Source organism: Strix aluco, chromosome 2, assembly GCF_031877795.1.
Source record: "Strix aluco isolate bStrAlu1 chromosome 2, bStrAlu1.hap1, whole genome shotgun sequence".
Classification (NCBI taxonomy): domain Eukaryota; kingdom Metazoa; phylum Chordata; class Aves; order Strigiformes; family Strigidae; genus Strix; species Strix aluco.
The window spans coordinates 111,189,063-111,210,603 of NC_133932.1; the positions used below are offsets into that span (position 1 = coordinate 111,189,063).

Consider the following 21,541-nt stretch of genomic DNA (forward strand, 5'->3'; position numbering starts at 1 on the left):
CCTCCTGAGGGTCAGAGCACAGGTCTGCCTGGCCTCTGATTACACAGATCCTTGTGTCCCCCCTCCACCCCAGCGTGCATTATGAAATTACAGGACAAAATCTGGCCCAGAAAGTCCTCACCAGTACAAGCAATTTCTGCTGTCCCTGTGCATGAGTACAAACATCTTGTGCCTAAAGGACCATTTAGGAGCCATTCAGTTGCTAGCTATAGTTGTTGTATGCAGATCTTTTAAGAGAAACCACTGGTTTGTACTGGTATCCAGTAAGAATAAGCTACAGTATCAGCGAAGGATGCGAAGGAGTTGTGTGGTATTTGTGATTCAGTAGCAAAAGCTGCTCCCAGGAGGAATGAGTCATTGGGCAAATGAGATGTAACGGGGTCCAAACATACCTCCACACATTCAGCAGTGAGCATCGTTATTGTAGTTGCTTTACTAAGTTAAACAAAGAGACTCAAAAACTGAAATACAGAGACTCTATACAGAACAAGCTGGGAGTACAGATAAACAAAAGCAACATTCTTCAAGAAATGGATTTTAGTTGTGTTTTATAAACATCAATAAATACTGAAAAAGATGTGAAATTTTTTAAAAAAAGAAACAATACCAACAACTTTAAATTGTCCTAATATTCATCATTTAAGCTGATTTTTTTATACTTTTGCAATTGGGATTTCATCCAGAAGTATTTATCTAATTAAAAAAGGGGAAAGAAAAGTAGTCAGCATATTACTGATACAAAACCAGGGAAGGGGTCACAACTAGAGCAGAAAAATGGCACATCCAGTTAGAACTGTATTACAGTGTGGCAAGAATACTCTTAATGAACACCGTATATGAGTGAGAAAAGGACAGCATCACTATTACAGGCATGAAACGATGATCAGGTGTCATTATCCATTGTCCAAAATGAAAAAGAACATTAGTAAAAGGGGAAATGAAGACTAGAAAAGGAAAGGAAAAAAACTAAAGAAACTTTAAAAGCCACCTCTTCATAATAGTCTTCTAAGGCAAATGTTGCATGCACTACCTCCCCAAGAAACTAGACAAAGCTCTTCCATTCCCCATGTTTTTCCTTTCATTTAGTTTCATGAAGAAAGGTTTGAGAGAGCAGAGCGCTGGGAAGAAATACTACAAACCTCTAAATTAGTGAAAGAACTTCCAGCATCACTATTATATTCTGGGTAGGAGGAACTGGAAGAAATTATGTTTTTCAGCCTCTGAAGTGCAATGATCAATAGCAAAAGGAGAAAAGCTAAAAGACTAAGGAATATAGAAACATAGACATAGACGTTGGATAAACGGCCAGGTGATGAATCTACTGAAGTTGAAAGGGATGTGGGATACAGCTCCAGAAAAGTCCCGTTTTCCATGTTTCCTACAAATCCAGATGAAGGGTCGGGTTCTGACATTTTTGGGTTTGTGTTTTAAAAATCACAACAGATCTTGGATTCAAAAGCAGTTTTAGCAGCATAACAAAGGGTTTATTTTAGGCGACCATTTTTCCATCACAACGAAGAGATGACAAGTCAGGCAGTGATCAAATTTATCCTTTGTCCAGGACAATGTAAGATTGTATCCTTCAGAACTGCAAGGAAAAAAAAAAAAAGCAAGATTAATTTACTAGCAGATAATGTGATTTACTGTGCACCTGATACAATCTAGTTCTTAAGAGTTACAAGTTCTTATTCATTAGCACTAAGCTGAAATTCTTAAAGCATTAGCTAACAACTATCTTTATATCTTTATTTTCCAAAACGCAGGGATTAGGAAAAATCCTACCCATTGATGAATTAAAACTGACCCTTCCCCACCGTGAGTTGTTTAATGGAGGAACAGCACAATCAAAAATATACTTTATATGGGACAGACATTGGAATCCAAATTTGTCTTGTGGAAAAAATCTAGTCAAGGAATGAAAAAACCCTCTCAAGACCTCAGCTCCTCAACCTAGGTAAGCAAGGCAGCTCAGCACCGTGAGGGATGACAAATCCATTAGCCACTTACTCCACACTGTCTTTTCAGAGGTACCCAGAATGAGAAAATCTGCCAGACCTGATTTCTTACTATATATTTATAAAATGGATCAAATGGTTTCAAAGATCAAAATGCATCTCGCTGTAATGCTGCCATAGGGACCTCAATGGCAGACATGGTTTAGTGAAGTGTTGCAGCTTCTGACTGCAAAATCAAGCATTTTACAATTTTACTCAAAAATTTTACAAGCAAAATCCTGAGGAAACAGGCAGCCCTGGCAGCTCAGCAAATGCGAGGGGACTATTTAAGGGCAGCAAACACTAACAGGGAAGAGATCCCATCTTTGAAAAAGCTTTGCCTCCAGCCACTTTGTGTTGGAAACTGGAAGCTCAGGTGCTGGCAAAGGTCAGAGTAGCACAGGACAAGCAGATCAGGATATGCTAAGCTGCTTTTCTTTAAACAAATGTAGTTAGTCCCCAGGTGCAGTCTGGAAGCATAACAGAAGGCTTGGTGATGGGGAATTGCTTGTAAAAAGCTGACGTGCTGTAGCTGAATTACATGGTGTAACCCATTGCCTCCGTTTTGATGTAAAACAGATAATGCAAGGTACAAGTGGCTAGGAAATGAAGCTCATTTTCTGCATATAATCATCCACATGCAATCTTCCTATCCATCCATCCATGGTCAACCTCTCACTGCAGATACTCAGGCACCACAAGGAAAGGCGACAAGCTTTCCTCCCAGGAGGAAGACAATATCCATACAGAACTACATTCCCAGCATCTCATCCTGACCTTGCTTTTGGCCTCATCCTGTGGTCCCAGTTCAATACTATTATCTCTAACTCACAGTTAGAGGCTTTGAGGAAAATCCCACGGATTTTCATGGTGATAGGGAGAGCAGACACTGTCAGCATCAGCCAGAGAGACAGAATCAGCCCCTTGAAGTAATGATGCACCAGTCTGGGGTCTCACCTTCTGTATGTCACACAACTGCCAAGTGTCTCTGTGTTTCCATGAGAGTGTCTCAGCACTGTTCCCAGCAATGGTCTGCCTTATAATTTTCCTTTAAACATGCTACCTCTGCTAACTTAAATAAAGTACCTTTCTTCAAGAGGCTGATGCTTTTTGACACTAGGTGTGACCACAAAAGCCCCAACCTGAACTAAAGATGCTTAAGAAGGTTAAGGTACTTTTCTGCTGGTGCTGTTTCCTCTCTGAGAACACAGAAGGCTTGCAGACACCCACTGAAAAATGCTAAGAAGTTTGCTTTGCAGCCACTGAAGTTATTTGCATAGTTACCCACTGCTCTTCTGCACTGTAAATTAAATGTAGGAGGTTATTCTATTGTGGCAGTGTGTTCTCCCCCACCCCAACCTTGCCCATAACCTTGCTCAAGTGCTAACCACCAGTGGCGGTCGTAAGGGATGTGTCTGGTCGTGATGGCTGCATCCGGCTCAAAGTGGATTTGGGGGAGACAGATAACACCACAATAGCTGAGGGCTAGTTGAGCATGCGCCAGCGAAAATACGGCTGGTATGCAAATATGACTGTAAGTCAATCATCTTACTCCATAAATAGTGGACAGCCCAGAGCCTGTTGAGCTCTCCTGCACAGCAGCGGGCTGCACACCAGTATCTTCCCCTTGAGTAGGGACACCTCAAGACTGAGAGATTCCTTGCCACAATACATTCTCGGTAAGTGATTAATAGCATGCTAAACTTTGAAATCCTAACTAAGTGATATAATGGATTGATTGTGCACATATATAATCCTTTAGACATAAGCCATTCACTGATTCTTGGACTAGGATTGGATCCTAGGATCCAGCTCCAGAAAAGTCCCATTTTCCATGTTTCCTACAAAGCCAAATGAAGGGTCGAATTCTGACATTTTTGGGTTTGTGTTTTAAAAATCACAACAGAGCTTGGATTCAAAGGCAGTTTTACCAGCATAACAAAGGGTTTATTTTAGGTGACCGTTTTTCCATCACAACTTCTCTAAACTGAGGAGTTTAGAATGCAAGGGGGTTCTTTCTGAACCTCATGACTCAACGGGAGGGTCTCCCTGACAGTTTTGTCTGACCCTGTCCTCTATGCAGTAAATATTCAAGCGTACCTTGCCATTGAATCTTGTTAAACCACTGTCACATTTACCAGTGAACTTTATTAACTCACTGTCTTATATCAATAAAACACATTGTTGCTTCTCTCTTATGAGTGAAGTGCATGACTTCATCCACGACAGCTACATGTCATAAAAAGCCCTAAGTGCCTGAGTAAACAAGGACTACATTAAGCGCTAGGTTGAATCTAATTCTATGTTTTTAAATGTTACTTTATTTCCTATACCTCAGAACTACATCTATACTGCTAAATAAAACAGGTCAAGGCTATTCTCTGGTCTAGAGGACAACTTGTGTGGCACACTGCATCAAGATGACTAAACTCCCTTTTATTCCCATGGACAGGATTGCCAAATCACAGCTGCCTTTGGGAATGAATAATGGCCAATCCTAACCCCAAATATGTCCAGGAATTGCTTGGAGGGTGCTAGCTGGCCAAAACCATGCCAGGAGGTGTGCTTGCTAATTCAGCAGGAGAGATGATGATAGGCCTATGCCCTGGCCTGGATTAATTTACTAGTACATACACATCCATCATGTTTCCATGGATAAAACGTTACATTCCAGATGTTGTTTTATTGTTTATTTATTGCATTTATTCTTTTATTGCTGAGATTTTGGTAGTCTTCATCAAGCATCCCGATAGCCTACAAGATTTGCAGCAGTACGAAACGTCATCTGCAAATACCAGATAAAAATATTCTTACCCTTGTGGTATATAACTCATACTGATGCATAAAATATACTAAACCAAAACTATTTTATAACCCTAATAGTATTTAGCCCCACAAGAAACAGTATTTACTGCATGTTGTGAAATCAATCACAACAGACTGAACAAAGAGAGATCCTTATAAGATTATACTTCTTTTGAACTGTCTTTAATTTAGTGATCCAAAATTAACTAATGGAACAATACATGTTCATTTCAGGTTCTGGAGGTAGTTAAGTGCATTATAGCTAATTTATCCTTTTTAAAGGATAAACTTTGATATAGAAGATGTTTATCCTTGATTACTTGTCATAATGAAAAGCAGATCCATTATTAAATGAATTGCTCTATAATAATTTAAGGAATTAATTCACATAAATTCTTTAACATGGCAGAAGTTAAAAGCCTTTAAATTCTTCACAAATTTGAAATCCACTACGTTCTACTTTTATCATTAATAGTTTTGGCGCTGGTACAAGGAATAACTTTGGTGTGGGACTTTCTTTGAATTTAGTGAAAAATTTATGGTCTTAAATAGGACTAATCAGAACCTCACAGTTACGCAGAAATGTGAGTGCTTTGCTAGATCAGAGCCTTTATAGGTCTCACAATGTCAACTGGGCTATTTTTAACTGAGTATTTTGTAGTGAGATCAGAGACGCTGTAGACTCTGATTCCAAATGACTATGGCCCAGATTCTAGTTGTCTCGCTTACACTGCGTAGTGATGTGATGTGTAAAAGAATCTCACCATAAAATATAGCTTCAGCTGAACGGGCTCTTTGGGTAATATTTTAGGAAGAAAAAGAAATTTGTGTTGTTTTAATCACACATTTAAAAATATGGACCTAAAGTGTAAGGTCCTACTCAGTCTAAAAGGATTTTTACCAACCATCTGGACCATGTTGAAGTAAAATAACAAAATAATAAAGTGTGTGAACATATCTGGTCCTGACATGGGAGCAGTATTCATAGGAAAGGTACAAAACATGTACAGCAATAAAATGGATCTGGTCCTGTTCCCTGACGGTGTTCCCTGGTGCTGTTCCAGCGTTGCCATCCTGACAGAGAACAGCCAGGATGGCTCAGCCAGCGACGTGGGGCAGGGGTGTAAACACCATTCTGGTCTGAAATGTGGCTATAGAGTCCTAGGGCTGCATGAATTTCTGCCATGCCACAAATCATACCTCCCAGCCTTTAAGAGGGGGATCCACAAGTAGTTTTATTCAGTGCACCACAGCTACTGATTCAGTTCAGGTTCCTGCTTCTGCCGGGAGAAGGTGATAAGTGCATGAACCATTTGTCTCTCTTACCCTAATCCTCCAAAAGGAATGACTCCCAATAAAACCAGCTGTCATCTTCACCTTCATGTTTGCTAATTGGTTTTGTGCATTTCTGAAAACTAAATAGAACAACATCATAACATCTAGCCCAAACCTAGTCCCACAAAGCCCCCTCACTACAAAAAGGACATTGAATTACTCGAGCGTGTCCAGAGAAGGGCAACGAAGCTGGTGCAGGGTCTGGAGCACATGTCGTACGAGGAGCGGCTGAGGGAACTGGGGTTGTTTAGTCTGGAGAAGAGGAGACTGAGGGGAGACCTCATCGCCCTCTACAACTACCTGAAAGGAGGTTGCAGAGAGCTGGGGATGAGCCTCTTTAACGAAGTAACAAGCAATAGGACAAGAGGGAATGGCGTCAAGTTGCGCCAGGGAAGGTTTAGACTAGATGTCAGGAAGTATTTCTTTACAGAACGGGTTCTTAGGCGTTGGAATGGGCTGCCCAGGGAGGTGGTGGAGTCCCCATCCCTGGAGGTGTTTAAGAGTCGGGTCGACATAGCACTTAGGGATATGGTGTAGTTGGGATCTGTCAGTGCTAGGTTAACGGTTGGACTAGATGATCTTCAAGGTCCTTTCCAACCTAGATGATTCTGTGATTCTGTGAAAGTGACTGGGAATGCTGTCACTGACTTCAAAGTATAATGGCAAAATTGAAAGTGGTTAACTGCAATAAACCCACTGTCTTTGAGAGCTATAAACCAATCAAGGAATTCAACTAAGAAGCCAAAGTTTTCAGATTCTGTAGTGGTCCCTACCTTTCCCTTGTCTATTTTTGGAAAGCTGAGTTGGTTTAAGGCAAAGACTGAATTTAAAGCGATGCCGCTGAATGCCTGGAGATGGAGAGGAACTCTGACTCCAACAGGAGAAGGCTTTCAGAATAACCAGTCCTGAAAACTCCTGGGACAGGAGAACTGGGACCTGTCTGCTCGGGCACTCAGATTTTGTGCTGTAGCTGAATATGGATTACTTTCTCAGAGGCACCTCTGCAATCCCAGGACAGGGATGCATGTCTTGAGGAGGCTTCCTGAGTCATTGAGTCCAGCCCCACTGCTGAAAGCCCCAGGTCATACTCTGCCTTTCCAACACCGGCTGATTTTCCCACTATTACTCGATAGTTACACAGCCTTGCTTCTCTCTTGGCCAAACTGCTTAGAAAGATTCACACATTTCAGTAAAACAACTTACTGTACCAAGAAGGCACAGACTCCGCCTCCACTCTCTGCTGGTTTTAGATATACAAGAGAGCAAAACCTTGTTCTGCTACTTTAGTCCCCAAATGTGAGGGGTGGCACACAAGGAAAGGCTCTGCTAGACACATTTGTCATTTGTACATCCTTGCTTTTCAACCAGAATGACTATTTAAGTATTTTCCTCCAGCTTTGCATTGTTCCACCATTCACATCTTCAGTATATCACAAGTATGGACAACCACTCTTACTCCAAGGTGTGGTAGGTTTGTGTGAGGTGGGGTTTTGGTAGTGGGGGAGGGGGCTACAGAAGTGGCCCCTGTGAGAAGCTTCTTGAAGCTCCCCCAGCTCCAAGTCAGACCCACCTCTGGCCAAGGCTGAGCCAATTAGCAATGGTGGCTGTGCCTCTGTGATAACATATTTAAGAAGGGGAACTTGGGAAGAGGAGTTGTGAGGGAAATACCTATGCAAACACCAAAGTCAGTTGAAGAAAGGAGGAGGAAGGGGGGTAGTGCCAGAGCAGAGACTCCCCTGAAGCCCGTGGTGAGAGGACAGTCTGTCCTCCTGCAGCTCATGGAGCTCCACGGTGGAGCAGATGCCCACCTGCGGCCTGTGGAGAACCCCACACTGGAGCAGTTGTCTGCTCTCAAAGAAGGTGAGGACTCTGAGGGAAGCCTGTGCTGAAGCAGTCTGTTGCTGGGAGGACTGCAGTCCATGGGAGAGACCCATGTTGGAGCAGTTTGTGAAGGACTCACATCAGAGAAGTTCGTGAAGGACTGTCTCCCGTGAGAGGAACCCCATGCTGGAGCAAGGGAAAAGTGTGAGGAGTTCTCCCCCTGAGGAGGAAGGAGCAGCAGAGACAGCATCTGATGAACTGACCACAACCCCCATCCCCTGCCCTCCTGCTCCCCTGTCCTGCTGCGGGGAAGGAGGTAGAGAATTTGGGAGCAAAGTTGAGCCTGGGAAGAAGGGAAGGGTGGGGGGAAGGTGTTTTTAAGATGTGGTTGTATTTTCTCACTGTCCTACTCTGTTTGACTGGTAAATTAGTGGTGGTGGTGTTCAAATTAAATTGATGTTCTTTTTCTTCCCCAATCGAGTCTGTCTTTTTTCCGTGACCATAATGGGTCAATCATCCCTCCCTGTCCTTGTCTTGATCTCTGAGCCTTTTGTTTTATTTTCTCCTACCCGTCCCTGATGGGGGAGCAGCTGCGTGGTGCTCCGTTGCCCTCTGGGCTTAAAACACCACACAAGGGTAGGGCTACCTGGCAGATACTGTAGGCAGGCTCAGTTAGAGTTTTTCATCTTTTCTTTTATCCCATGGTAAGTGGGAGATAGGCACATTGGCATTCATCAAAAGCAGGACAAACTGGGTAGGCGAGGGATTAAGCAACCTATCACTATATAAGAGGTAAATCCCATGTACCATGCAGTATCATGCCTGGATAGCCATGCCAAAACTATCAACTGTTTGCACCTTTGATGGCACCTGTCATAAACCCTATTTTTTCAGAAAATGGAAATATGGTCAGGACAGAGGCCTCATCAATTAGTATATGCCCTGCGTGCCAAATTATGTGTAACATACATAATTTAATCTTGAGCATCACTGAGACAGTAGTAGACTCTTCCAGTTCAGTGTAAGGTGAATGTTAAATGAGACTGCAGCACTCTCCAGGATGGCATACAGTAAACAGAGAGCTTTTTCAGATTCCCAGTGTCATAAATCCTTTACCACTCAGTTGCCTGTATTGTATTTCTCCACATATCTTGATGCAACAACTCTATTTCTCCAGGCTCAGTGAAATATAATTTAATGGAGCATACTCACAACCACTGAAGCCCTAAAAATTGAGGAATAGGAAGCAAAGATAAGTCTGGTAGATTCATTTTCTTGGGAATTTATCAGCCATAGATAAGCACTTTGTTTTCTTGGTCCTTCCTGGCTTTTTGTGACTACAAACTGAGAAATATCTTGACTGTTTCAGAGGCTTCAAAATGTTTAAGCAGAGAGAGAAATTGACATAAAAGAAAATCAGTGGGTTTAGCTATATAAACTAATATTTTGGTCATAATCTCCCATAAACTCTTTCTTTACAGGTAGAAGATATTCTAAAAAGCCTTTATTGTAAACAACTCCTAACAGCGGAGAGCTTAATTTGCCTTCACCAGTTCCAACGGTGAAGTCACTCATTCTGTCAGACATCAATATACTGTTAATTGTATCTGCCTTCCTTCCTTATAAACTTAAACCCTTTTGGCTGATTTCAGACCAACATATACAGAAAGGCAGGGGATGAGTACAACAGATGGCTTCTTCAAAAGAGAGGGCTCTCTGAAGCGTGGCAGGAAGCTGCTTGCTGACCCAGTGCAGGACAGCTGAAGAAGCTTGCCCATGTCAGATGTTCATGGATTCTGGCAGAAGCAGCCTCTGGCCACCAGGCTTTGTTATCTTGTGCACACTGTACTTCCTGCGGATCCAGTTTCCATGCTTGCACACACGTGTGCCCAGGGGACACGGAGATGAAGGTCAGAGAAGCACACCCACCCTAGTGGAAGAATGTGTCCACAATGGACGACTTGGGACTGTCCTCCTGGTGAGGGGGATCTGGTGTTTAGCAGATCCTAGATGGCACTGAAATTACTGGCCACTAATCTGGCTAGGAAATGGCTGGGAAAGGGAGATGAGTTGCAAAATGGTACTCTGTCTCTGTGCAAAATTTGCTTGCTCCGTATGAGGCAGACAGCTCTTTGGAGTAGGAGAGGGGAGGCAGAGGACATTAATTAAAGATTACACTGATAATCTCTATTAAAGAACTCACATGTATGTTCCCTACTCTCTTTTGCTTTTTTGGAAAGTTAAAGCCAAGAGTGAGCAGGCAACATCATCCCCTCACAACCTGAAACAGGAACCACCTCTCCTTCATTCAGCATCAGGTCAGGAAGAGCAGGAGGAGGATTGTGCAGGTTCCCAGGCAATATGGTGATGCCAGTTCCAGGATGAAACCTCCTCACCCCGAAAGGTGTGTCACCCCGGCAAGTTCTGTTATCATAGTGATTACTTCCAAAAGCTGGCAGCAAGTTTTAACTAGATCTATTAAAAAGATTAAGGTTTCTCATGACCTTTGCTAATTTGATATATACACGAAGGTCAGCGAGCTTCTGGTTTAATTCTTTCATCTTCCCCCTCACTGCCTTCATTTTCTACAATTATTTCCTTTAGCATATAGACTACATCACCACATATTGTCCTTCCAGCTAATATAACATATAACACAAAGCATTCAATGCCAATAAAAATATGCTTGCATGCTCATACTAAAGAACTGAATGAACTTTGCATACAGGGAACCCTTCAGCCTTGAAAGGCAATTTGCTCTAGACTGGAAAAATATAGCAATTTAACATCATGCAACTAAATTAGATAGTAGCCCTAGACAGAAAAGAAGTGAGCAACATTTTGTTCCATTGAAAATGTCATAGGAAAGACAAAGAATGACTGCTCACTTGGAGTTTAGCAAGCATATGATCCTTAATTCTTATTATTCTTGCATAAATGCCTTTGGCAATTAAAAGACCACAAGTGAGTAGGATGCTTCTTTTTCCTGTTACAGATGGACCCTCCAGGAGCAGAGAATCCCTTTACCCATTCTGCCTGGGAAACAGGATCAGTCATCAACTGACACAATAAAATAATGCACACAAGGAAAAGGAAAAACTATTTCCTGCCACCAAGCAAAGTCTTCCTTTGAATTTATGATATAATTTCATTTTTTATTATGATTTAAATTTATGATTTTTAAAATCTAAGAAGACAAGTGCCCAGATGGTTTGATTGCAGGTTAAAATCAAATTATATTTTGTTTGGGGTTTTGTGTGGGGCTGGGAAAAGGAAACTCTCAGAGCCATAAGGATACTTAGATTAATTCAGATAGGATCAAATGCTTGTATCATTTACATTTCCCACGGATCTGCAGATTATAAAGTTATTTATATCAATGTAAAGCAAAGACATCATGACCTGGGATCAGACCCAGAGCCTGTCAGTTGAATCTGCTCTTTAAAAGTAAGAGAAAAACAAGCCAGGAGAATGAATAAAATACTTACAAGCAGGAAGATACAGGGATGCAAACCAAACGTCCAACACGCAGGATGTGGTTAGTTGTCACGCCCAAATCTAAAGGGACTGCATGCTGGGAAAAGCCCCTATAAAAAAACAAATCATAGCTGAAGAGTTTAGTAATAACTACATCAATAAAAAACAGGGAAGAAAAGTGCTGATTTTTGACTGCTCTTAGTGCCAGAAATTTCAGAAAAAAACACCAACTGGAATCCTGGCTTGTGTTTTATTTCTGCTAGCCACAGCCTTCTGCTGTCCAGTTACAGCACTGTATGTGTAATACAAAAAAACATGCCTCTCTCTTGATCTCTGCATTACAGCCATGCCTTGATAACACCTTTCTCCTCTTCTTTTGCAGAATGCTCCAAGACCAAGACAGCCTGCTGTCCCCTGGCACTGCTTTAAGCACTGGAGCACTGTATCTGCACTCATTCATTTCACATTATCCCCTAAAGACTCCTGCCAGGAATCGGGTCTTTCTGGATTACACACCATTATTTATTTATTTTCTTTATTTCAGACAATTTGCAGTTTAAGTTCACTTACCTGAAATCCCCAAACTGAATACTGTATATGCACAAGGACAGCTAGCAGATTTTTGTGTGCTACATTCGTTCAACTCCTAAAAATAAAACATGGCCCCTGAACTGTTTTTAATAAAGCAAATGAAATTGTATATGAAGAAACAATCCCAGACAATGCACATTAAAGCAGAAGTAGGACCACTTTTAAAAAGATCCTCCCCTCTAGGAAAGAAAAGACTCCTGCACAATCATTATACATCTCAGAGCTCCATCCTTTCAGCATATTTGGTTTGAACTGCATTAGAGAAGCAGATCTCTGGGGATGAATGTTAATGCATTGTTGTGTTGCTTTCATCCCTTCAATCATTGAATCACTTATGGTTTAAGCCTGTCCAAGTTCAATAAAGAAAATTATCTAGTGCAGCTGTTAAAAGTCAGCATTGTTGAAATCCAAATGTTTTGATAACATCGATTATACTAATGTTCCCCCTCAAGGGAGCCAGACAGCTTCCTTACCACCTCCCAGTGCAGAAGGAGGCTGCAGGTGAACCTCGAGGTTGGCTTCCTCAGGGATGGACTCAGCACACCCTCTGGATGTAAGAGCATGCACCCCATCACCTCGCCCAGCAGGCTGAGGCAGGTGGTGGTACTGGGATGGAGAGGGGGATGCAACAGCCCCTGTATACCTTTTCTCTGACAAATCTGCCTCATGTAAGAAAGAGCTTGATCCTACGCCCCTCGGTATTGTCTGCTCGTAGCAGAGACCCTTTCCCTTCCCTTTGTTTCTTTCAGAACAGCTCTCTTGGGGGAAGGAGGCACGGATCTCTGCAACAGGGACTGTATCTTCAGACAAGACAAATATAAATGATTTTACGTCTTTTTCAGCTCTCTTTTGTCTCTGCAGGATCTTCTTTAGTCCCTCTCCCCCCAGATACACAGAGCACTGCCCTTGCCGGTTTAGCCCTTGTTCAATACAATGCCTCAGTCCCCGGCGAGGCAAAGGGAAGGAGCCTACCAAATCTTGAGCTGATTAAACACGCCAGAGATGCAGTGCAAAACACAATACATCCTCAAGGCTCTTTAAATGCGTGCATTCATATTCAAATGGCAAGCGTACACAATGAGATGGAGAGGTCTGAGCTTTTAATTACCTTTGAAGAACACAGAAATACTTGGATCAGAACATCAAGAAGCTTATCTACAGGAGAGCCCTTGGCATACACAGTTGTATCCTACAGTCCTTCATCCTTCTTGCACCAGTCTAAAGCCCTTCACAGCTATTTTCAGTGTCTCGGCTGCAACAGTAGCCCACAGCCGAGGCTCACACTGACCATGTTCTGGCACAACAAGATTTGGCTCAAACACTGTATTCATTCCCATCGCCAATAAGATACGCAGGGATCAGGGATGTATCTGTTCCCTGTATCTCTCAGGATGTGAATGGGGAATGGAGACTCATCACTGCACACCTGGGACCTCAGATGGGGAAATGGGGCCCTCCCTGGTCCTGCTTCCTATGGGAGTGTGAATCTGAATCTCACCCAAAGGACACGCAGTCACCAAGGAAATCAGTCTCCTGATTTGTCTGTGTTAGCTTGCTAAAAATATTTATTTCCTAGTTTTGTTGAAAATTTCCAGTGAAAAATTACAGGTTGCTGAAAAAAACCCCAAACAACTAAAGCTCAAAAGCCTGCTCTTTGTTGAGCATAGTGACAGGACATATTTGATTTCTCAGTGTCCAGTCTCAGATTTATTCCCTTTACTCCCACTCCGAGTAACTTTTGTTTCTGTTGGCCACTTTTAGCCAATTCAACCCCAGGCAGAAACCTCAAAGACAGCTGAGCTCCTAAAGTTTAATGACAGCAGATGATCAGGAAGAGGAGACACGAAGGTTCACACAGCCATTTGGTTCCTCCTAATACCTTTAGATCTCAGTAACTGACTTTTAGAAACACAGTCGCTAAAATGTCACTGCCAAAGTAGCAGACTGTTGGTGCCTGTGGGGAGGAAGTAGGCTGGAAGGAGGTCCAGGGCAAGGTTAGCCAGGGAAGAGGAATTAACCGGCAGGCATCAGGATGTCTTAATTCTGCATTTTGTGGAATGACTTCTTGTTTGATTTCTTGAAATCCCAAATTCAAAAGTTTTGTTTGAAGAGAAAATTTACTGTTGGGTGGAATGGCTGCTTAATTAGAAATGTACTTTTTCACAGGGCAAAAAGAAAGGAAGCTTAAAAACAAATAAATTCAGTTAAAACCCATTTCCCTCAGTGGAACAAGTATATGAAAGTATTTCAGCTGCTTCTGTCTTGCCATCTCCTTTCATGGTTGAGTCATCCTGTTCCTGCTAACCCTCTTTCCAGAGGCTGCAAGCGGCTGTGCGGAGCATCCCACCAACACTGATAAGTTTCTCAGGAGAAGATGCCCCCCAGCATGTGTCGGGGGAAGGGGGGGTGGGGTGTGTGTGATGCAATTAATCTCAGAACAAACAGAAGTTAATTAAGCTGTGTTAACTCATGCCTGACTCTTAACATGGGCTCCCAATAAACACCTTTTGTATTTGAGACAAGCACACCAGCGCTGGGCTCCACGCTTGGGGGCAAATGGAAGGTGCAGCAGAGGGCTGTGCACTGTGTTTGCTCTCCCTGAAGCCGTAGGGACTTCTCATGGGGCAGTGCTCCAGCTCCTCCACATCGTTTACTCAAGAGCAAAACCTACCAGATAAAATATCAAGCCCCAGGGCAAGCAGTCCTTGTTATCAGAGCTTGCTTTCATTCTCCATCACACTCATCTGTGAAGCTAACAACTTCTAGGGCTCAGACCCTCACGTTCAGCAACCCTCCAGGTAAAGGGGCAAAAATCCTCAGACATATCAGGCGCTACCTCCTTCACCTACCAGGAATACAGTTTTAGGACAAAATATGGCTAAATCTGGAAGTGAATGGATTCAAGGTCTCTATTGTCCCCTTCAGTGGTGCAGCACAGCATCCTGGCTGATGCCAGAAGAGGTGGCTGCACACACAAGCGTAGCTGAGAGCCTCCATCTCTCAGACTCCAAGGGGGCACATCCACGCCCATCTCGGGAGGACTCCCTGCAGACTTCAGTAAGGTGCTCTGCTGAACAGTAAGCAGCCCTTAATTTTGCTAGTCAATGGGGTCATTAGTCCTTAAGTAATTAAGTTGTGACCCGGTTAAGTGGAGTCCAGAGTAGTAAGAAAACACTTTCTTAATGGTAAAATTCATCTGACACACTGGCTTCAATATATTTTATAAAAACAAAGTATGTGGTCCATATCAAACCTGAAAACGCCAAACAGATTTCATTTTAACCTCCTTAGAAATCCAGACACAATATAAAGCTAGGACAGAATTTTGTACACTTGATTCAACAAAAATCTGTTAATACATCATTTTGTTTCAGAATTTTGTCTCCCCAAAAAAGCAGATTCAGTACCAACTACGTGCTATGAACTTAAATGTCAAGGGAATTTTAGGCATAGATGTGCTATCACAGTTAACTCCTCTCGCTGTAACTCTGCTTCTCGACTCAGGTGCCTCAGTCTGCTTTATCAAGAGACATAAGAAAACAGCCTTCTCCTTCAATTCTCTGTTTTCCCTCAATGGTATAACAGAAAAGATCTCCCTCCTCATGCCATTCCTTATTTTACCAGTGCAGGCTGCATGCCCTCCCTTGACAAAGAGACTGTAGCCTTATCATATCTGTATTTGTGTGCATAATATTTACCTATTGTCACTATTTGCAAAACAGCCTGCAATAACTTATGCAAAGATACAAGACTATTGCAAAGGGAGTTGCAGTGAACCACGCTGTATCGTGTAAGCATAAGGGGGCAGGGTTGCACCTGAAATGCCAAAAAGAGCAAGTGAGGATAACATAGACTATGGAAGGAGAGCTTCTGCTGGTGCTAGATAGCGATCTGTGCGACATTGCCTCTCAGGTGTCCTAGCTTTAGAGGACACTGTTGTGCTCAAATCCAGAGCCAGACTAACTCCAGTGACGGGGATGGTGGCAGCATGGGTGAGGGCTTGTCTCAGCATCTCACCAGACAGATACTGAGGGCATCACAGCAAAAGCAAACGTGCTGGGACATATCAAGGAAATTAATGAAATGATGGACAAGACGCCTATACGAAGCTACAAGTAAGCGCAAGGCGAAGCTCAGGGAAATAATACAAAGGTGATAGCTTGAGGGAGACAGATGCTGAGAGCACAGCCAGGGGCTATGTCTTGGTAAAGCAGGAGAGGTGGTACATCACGTATGGGGAGACTTATCGAGGGCACTCGAAAGTGAAGCCTGTAACTGACATGTCCGATGCAGGGGAGACGGGGGAGCAGCAGCAGGAGTGACAAAGAGGGGAGATGCAGCCAAAGCGGCAGGCTAAGAGGTGGGTTTTTGCAGCAGTGCCGTGGATCAACTATGCTGTAACAGGATTTCCTCTGCGCAAGCCAGGAAAAGGAGGTAACCGCAGTCATGAAGACACAAGGGGAGGAGTGGTTGCAAGAGACAGCAGGAGGTAGAGGTGAAAATGTCTTGACTTTCTAGTATTTAAATTCCAAGTCTCAAACCTATCAGAGACACCAGATTTTTCAGTAACTTCTGGATGTACTCTATCGTTGAGCTAATTCGTCTTCTGCTTCTGCGTAGATGGGGCACCAGGAGGAAAACTGCACTGCTTCCTGCCTCTGATGGGGAATTTACAAAATACAATTTATAATTTGCGCTGCACCAGTAAGACCCAATTATGATCCAAGCCACTTGGCGGACACAAGCTATCCCAGTCAGCCTTTTATGTCTGAAAAGGTTAACAAAATGCAAACAGCAATAACTTCCTAAGCCAAGTATATTCATACACATACATTCACTTACTTGGTGATAGTACTAGAGTAGACTTGGATGCTGAACTAGCCCAGGACCCCTTCCCCACCAGTTCAAGGTCCTGCGGCATTTCTCCTGTTGACAGCAATGTGCACGTACTGGATATAGCAAGTAGCAGTCTGCAGGCAGGCAAACCTGCACGCCGGAGCAGAGGAAAGCCCGGGAAACATGAGGAAGGCAGGGGTGACATGCCTGCCTCTCCTTCCCCCGCCTTGGGTGATGTGGATGACCCAGTCTGAGGAAGAGGTGGGGAAGGCAGGCAGTCAGTACCCATCTACAACCAGCAGCAACCATCCCTAAGGGGGACAAGCCCTTGTAGGCGTTATAGCAGAAAGAAGGAGGCTGGTGGTTTCAGGTTGCCCGTCGTTTCAGTTTGTTCAGGCACAGAAAAGTCAGAGTAGGGTCAAAATGACTGCAAAAACCAAAATCATAATGAAACAGACATCAACCTTCCAGCTGTGTCCCTTATCAGAATAAAACTGCCAGCACTATGTATATCCTATATGGTCCAGATTTTATACATTTCTTCTATTCATGTTTCTCCCATTCTTCTGTAATTACCCGAGAATCAAATTTAATAGTACTCAGTATGCATTCCTAATTGTCTTTGCTTATATAAGTGTTAATCGACGTGGCAAATGCTCAGCCCTTTACCACTATTTTCACAGTTTCCTTCTAACTAACTGTTTAGCATTTGCAAGGGTAGGAAGAGTTTTCTTCACTTGCTTTCTGTCCCAAACTTCATTACCTCCACTGAGATGATATTGTAACAGCCTGTAGCTTTTAGCTAGACATAAGGAAAGGGCACGTTTTTGTGCATCCATCCTGTTTTCTTTTTCCACGTTGTGCTGTCTAAGCTCAGCTCTTCTCCCAGTATATTGTACAGGCATTTTACAATTTATTTGCAGAGGGAGCAATTCCTTTCCTGTCATCTTCCCGCAAACAATGTGAAAGGGCACACGTGTGGCAATCTATGCTTATGCCCACAGAGCCAAAAATGTGCTTGCACAGTGATGACCCACCGCTCTGCACTATCACATTCCCGGTCTGCAGCATCTTTCAGAAATGGAAACCGACCTGTGCCTCCCTTCTCTCGGCATCCCTCCTTCCAGAAGCAGCGCACCCCCAGATGCTGTTCCCACGCTCTCCTAGCGCGCTCCCCTCTCTGCCTCCAGCAAAAACAATTTCCCCAAAACGAAGAAGCGGTCATGCAATTCCAGCACTCTGACAACCCACGAAGTCAGGAAGGGCAAAACCGGGTTCTTTCCGAAACGCATTCGGGAGCAAGCAAACTCAGGCCTAACACATACCCAGGTTAAACGCATATGAAAACCAAATGCCCTTGATTACGGCACACGGAAGGCTCTCCCGGAGCAGCCGCGGAGCCGGCGAGGCGGGGAGGGCAGAGCCTGCTCCCGGGGCGCACAGCGGCTTTCAAACCCTGCCGGGAGACCCGCTCGGCGCCGGGAAGGCACCGCTCGGCGCCGGACAGCGAGCGCGAGCGGTGCCCGGTGCCGCCGAGGGGGAGCAACAGCCCCCCGCGGGCCGAGCCAGCCGCTCCCCGCCGCGGCTCCGCTCAAACCGCCGGGACTTGCGCAGGGGGAGAAAAAACCCACCCCAACCCCACCGTGCCCACCTCCCTTAAAAAGGGAGACGGCCAGACCCCGCCGAAATGCTCCGGCTCAGGCGCAACCGGCAGCGCGGTCCCCCCGTCCCCACCCCACCCCACCCCACCCCGTCCCGCCGGGGCCGGGGTCAGCCCCGCTCACCGCGCCCGGCTCCGGCCGCCGCTCCGCTCCCCCGGCCCGGCCCGGCCCGGCCCAGCGCCGCTCCCGCCGCCGTCCCGCGCGGCCGCCGAGGCAGCACCGCCCCCGGCCCGCCCCTCGCCCGGCCCGGCCCGGCCCGGCCCCGCCGCCCCCAGCCCCGGGCCGGAGCGGGCGGGGGCAGCCGCTGCCCTTCGCTCGGTGCTGGGGCGGTTCGCGCTGCTGCAGGGGCGGGGGGGCCGGGGAACACGCTGCCAGCAGCCCAGCCTGGGGGGGGACGACCCCTCCGCCTTGCTGGTGCTGGGAGGGTGACAGTCCGCGGGATTTACCGGGCATCCCGCGGCTGTCCCGCGGCACACACCGCTGAGATGTGCTGCTCCCCAGCTCCCGAGGCCGCTCCTTTTCCAAAGAGAGACTGCGTGAATTCTACATCTAACTGGGAAATTCAGGCTCCTCAGTGGCAGGGAGGCTGCGGAGGGTCGGGTCGAAGCACCCCAACCAGGAGCTGGGCACAACGGAGTGGGTTGGAAAAGCAGGCTCCCTGGGAAGTGGACACTTGCAGGTGTCTTTCTGAAAACTCTTCCAAGTTTTCAGGACAGCTGCTGAGGCCCTCAAGGATGCTTTGACATCATTTGCACGGGAGGGAATTAATAGTCGTGCCAAGACCAACTGAGATAATGCCTGTACAGTAGCATAAATGAGAGCAAAATCTGGCTTCGCTAGTTTATTCAGAGAGTGACTTACCTATGGATATTACATACTCTGGAATCAAATACTGGGAAAATGCTGGCTGGCTGCGACACATTTCCTTCCGTGGACACTGTGGAAGGAAAGGCTCGGCTGGCTTCTGGTGCACTTGTCTCCTCCACTATGATTTTTTTGGCCAGATGACTTTACTGTGGGTTATAAATCAGTGATGAGCACTGTGAAGAGCAGATGGGGAGTTTAATGCACCCTCTGCAGCTCAGTCTTGTGTCTGGCTAATGTCCATGTGCCGTTCTGAAAAGGATGTTGGAAAAGGTTGTTCTTCATTTTAAATTGCTCTTTGGGAGCTGCGCAGTTCATAATGTGCTGCGGAGGCACTTCTGTGCGATGTACTTTCTTTGATGTAGTCTATACAGTTTCAGTAGAAGAGTTACTTGTGATGTCGTGAAACAAAGTCAGTTTTGGAGGAACAAGACATATGAATAAGCAATAAGAGACAAATCTTAAAGGGAAAATCATTCCCAAGGAATGAACCATATTTCTCCTTGATAATGACCTGTGAATGCAGTGGCATACAAAAGAGATGGGTTTGTCTTTCAAGGAGCAAAAATGCCCTTTCCATATTTCACCTATGAAAAAGGAAGTCGATGTTTTTGTGGGTTTGGGGTGGTTTTTTGTTTAGGTTTGGCTTCTCGGGGTGGAAGTCATGTGTATGGTATATGAACACAAAGAGAATAGAGTATCAGTTAGTGCTATGATATCCCTAACCTGGAAGCAGATCACTGGCTCAGTTCAGCTTGCATCCACTGCAGAAAAAGGCACATTTGACAGTGGACTTGCTGATTACATGAGCTGTTGTGGCAATAACACACAAAACCTATTGAAACTGTAAAGAAAGAAATATTGTAGAGAGACACCTACTACGCTACTGGCGATGATTAGATTAGAGATGAAGAATCCTGCTGAAGCCATCAGAAAAAATACCCAGAATTTGCTATATCCTTTCTTATTTGTATGCTCAAACTAGAGGGCTTTTTGGTACAAGTCCTGTGTCTGGGATGTCACTGGATATAAACAGAGACGGATGGTAGATTAAAGTTCTCAACATTGATTTTGTCATATAGATAGAGGACCAGGTACAAAACCTTGACTCTTGAAAAAAGAAAGAAGCCAAGAGAAATGCTTCTCTTATAGCTCAATTATTTCAGCAGTGGAATTGCAAGCTAGAACAGAGCAAGAATTTCCCCCTGAGGTCAAGCGGGAAGAAGAGAAGGAAAGGCAAATGCAACTGAGCTTGAAGTGGCTGCTAAACCAGGCATGCAGTTAGCACTGGCCAGAAAAATTGATGCTTTCTAAAGTAAACAAATTGTGATCCCTTGGACTTTTCTCACTTTAGTGGATTTTAGTTCAAAGCCTAATCCACTGAGGAATGAGGCGTTTCCTAAGTGCTTCCTACTGATGAATGTGCTTACCCCACAGCATCAGGCATAGTCTCTAGTAATCCTTGGCTCTGGGAGAAACTCAGAAGTCAGATCCAGATCTATTCAGTATGTCTCACAATCTCAACCTACGTAATGTAGGTTAGGTCGTATGATCCTAGCTTGTAGAGCTACAAAAAGATACCAGTACTTTGGCAATGAGTGGGAATTAATTTTTGCAGCTGTGCTCTGATTTTCACTCTTTTCCCGAATAAAGCGCATCTCAAAGGGAGGTGAACAGCGCTGCTAGAAGAAGGTACACGTTTGTTCAGCAGAGGAGAAGGGGGCAGAAAGGCTTTTGTGCTTCTTGGAGGTCACTGATATTTCCTGATGTTTTTTTAGCTTGGGTTACATCACTGATGTCCTGCCGCTCTTTGTGGCTTGTTCATTTGATGTGAGCTGCTCAGTGACATCGGTTAAAGCAACACCAGAGGAGTTGTCAGCAAGATCATGCCTCTTGCAGTCAACGTTGGTGGCTGCGTCAGGACCTCATGCAGAGGCCATGGTAGTGGGAAGTGCTGCAGCTCCAAAGTAATTAACTTGTTCTTTTATTGCTCTTCCTCCTTCTCGCTTTCTGTGCAAACAGCACAGTATGAGCTGGCCTTTCCTCAGGACAGTGTCTTTCATGCAAAATGCATCTCAAAATGTTTTGCAAAGATAAAATGTTCCACTAGAGCATTAAACAGAGAAAGAGAAACAGTAAGACAGAAAAGATCTTTTT

The 21,541-nt window shown here is 44.6% G+C and overlaps 1 protein-coding gene across 4 annotated transcripts; it reads right to left on the bottom strand.

The window, feature by feature from the left end:
* Positions 1 to 409: 409 nt before the first annotated feature.
* On the bottom strand, positions 410 to 18,985 carry SERTM1 (serine rich and transmembrane domain containing 1). 4 transcript variants are annotated; one of them, XM_074815828.1, is made up of 4 exons: positions 18,644 to 18,744; positions 11,444 to 11,542; positions 6,126 to 6,214; positions 410 to 1,588 (listed from the first exon to the last, which is right to left on the bottom strand). In XM_074815828.1, exon 4 carries the CDS (start codon positions 1,410 to 1,412, stop codon positions 1,089 to 1,091), a length of 324 nt encoding a protein of 107 aa, XP_074671929.1. In that variant the 5' UTR covers positions 1,413 to 1,588; positions 6,126 to 6,214; positions 11,444 to 11,542; positions 18,644 to 18,744; the 3' UTR covers positions 410 to 1,088. The 4 variants fall into 4 exon arrangements, with proteins under 4 accessions (XP_074671929.1, XP_074671928.1, XP_074671924.1 ...); XM_074815827.1 differs by lacking the exons at positions 6,126 to 6,214; positions 18,644 to 18,744 and adding an exon at positions 18,967 to 18,985; XM_074815823.1 differs by lacking the exon at positions 6,126 to 6,214.
* Positions 18,986 to 21,541: the final 2,556 nt, after the last annotated feature.

Excerpts from the sequence above, each read along its gene's own strand:
- SERTM1 (XM_074815827.1), bottom strand. The coding sequence starts at position 1,412 with ATGTCAGAACCCGACCCTTCATCTGGATTTGTAGGAAACATGGAAAAC.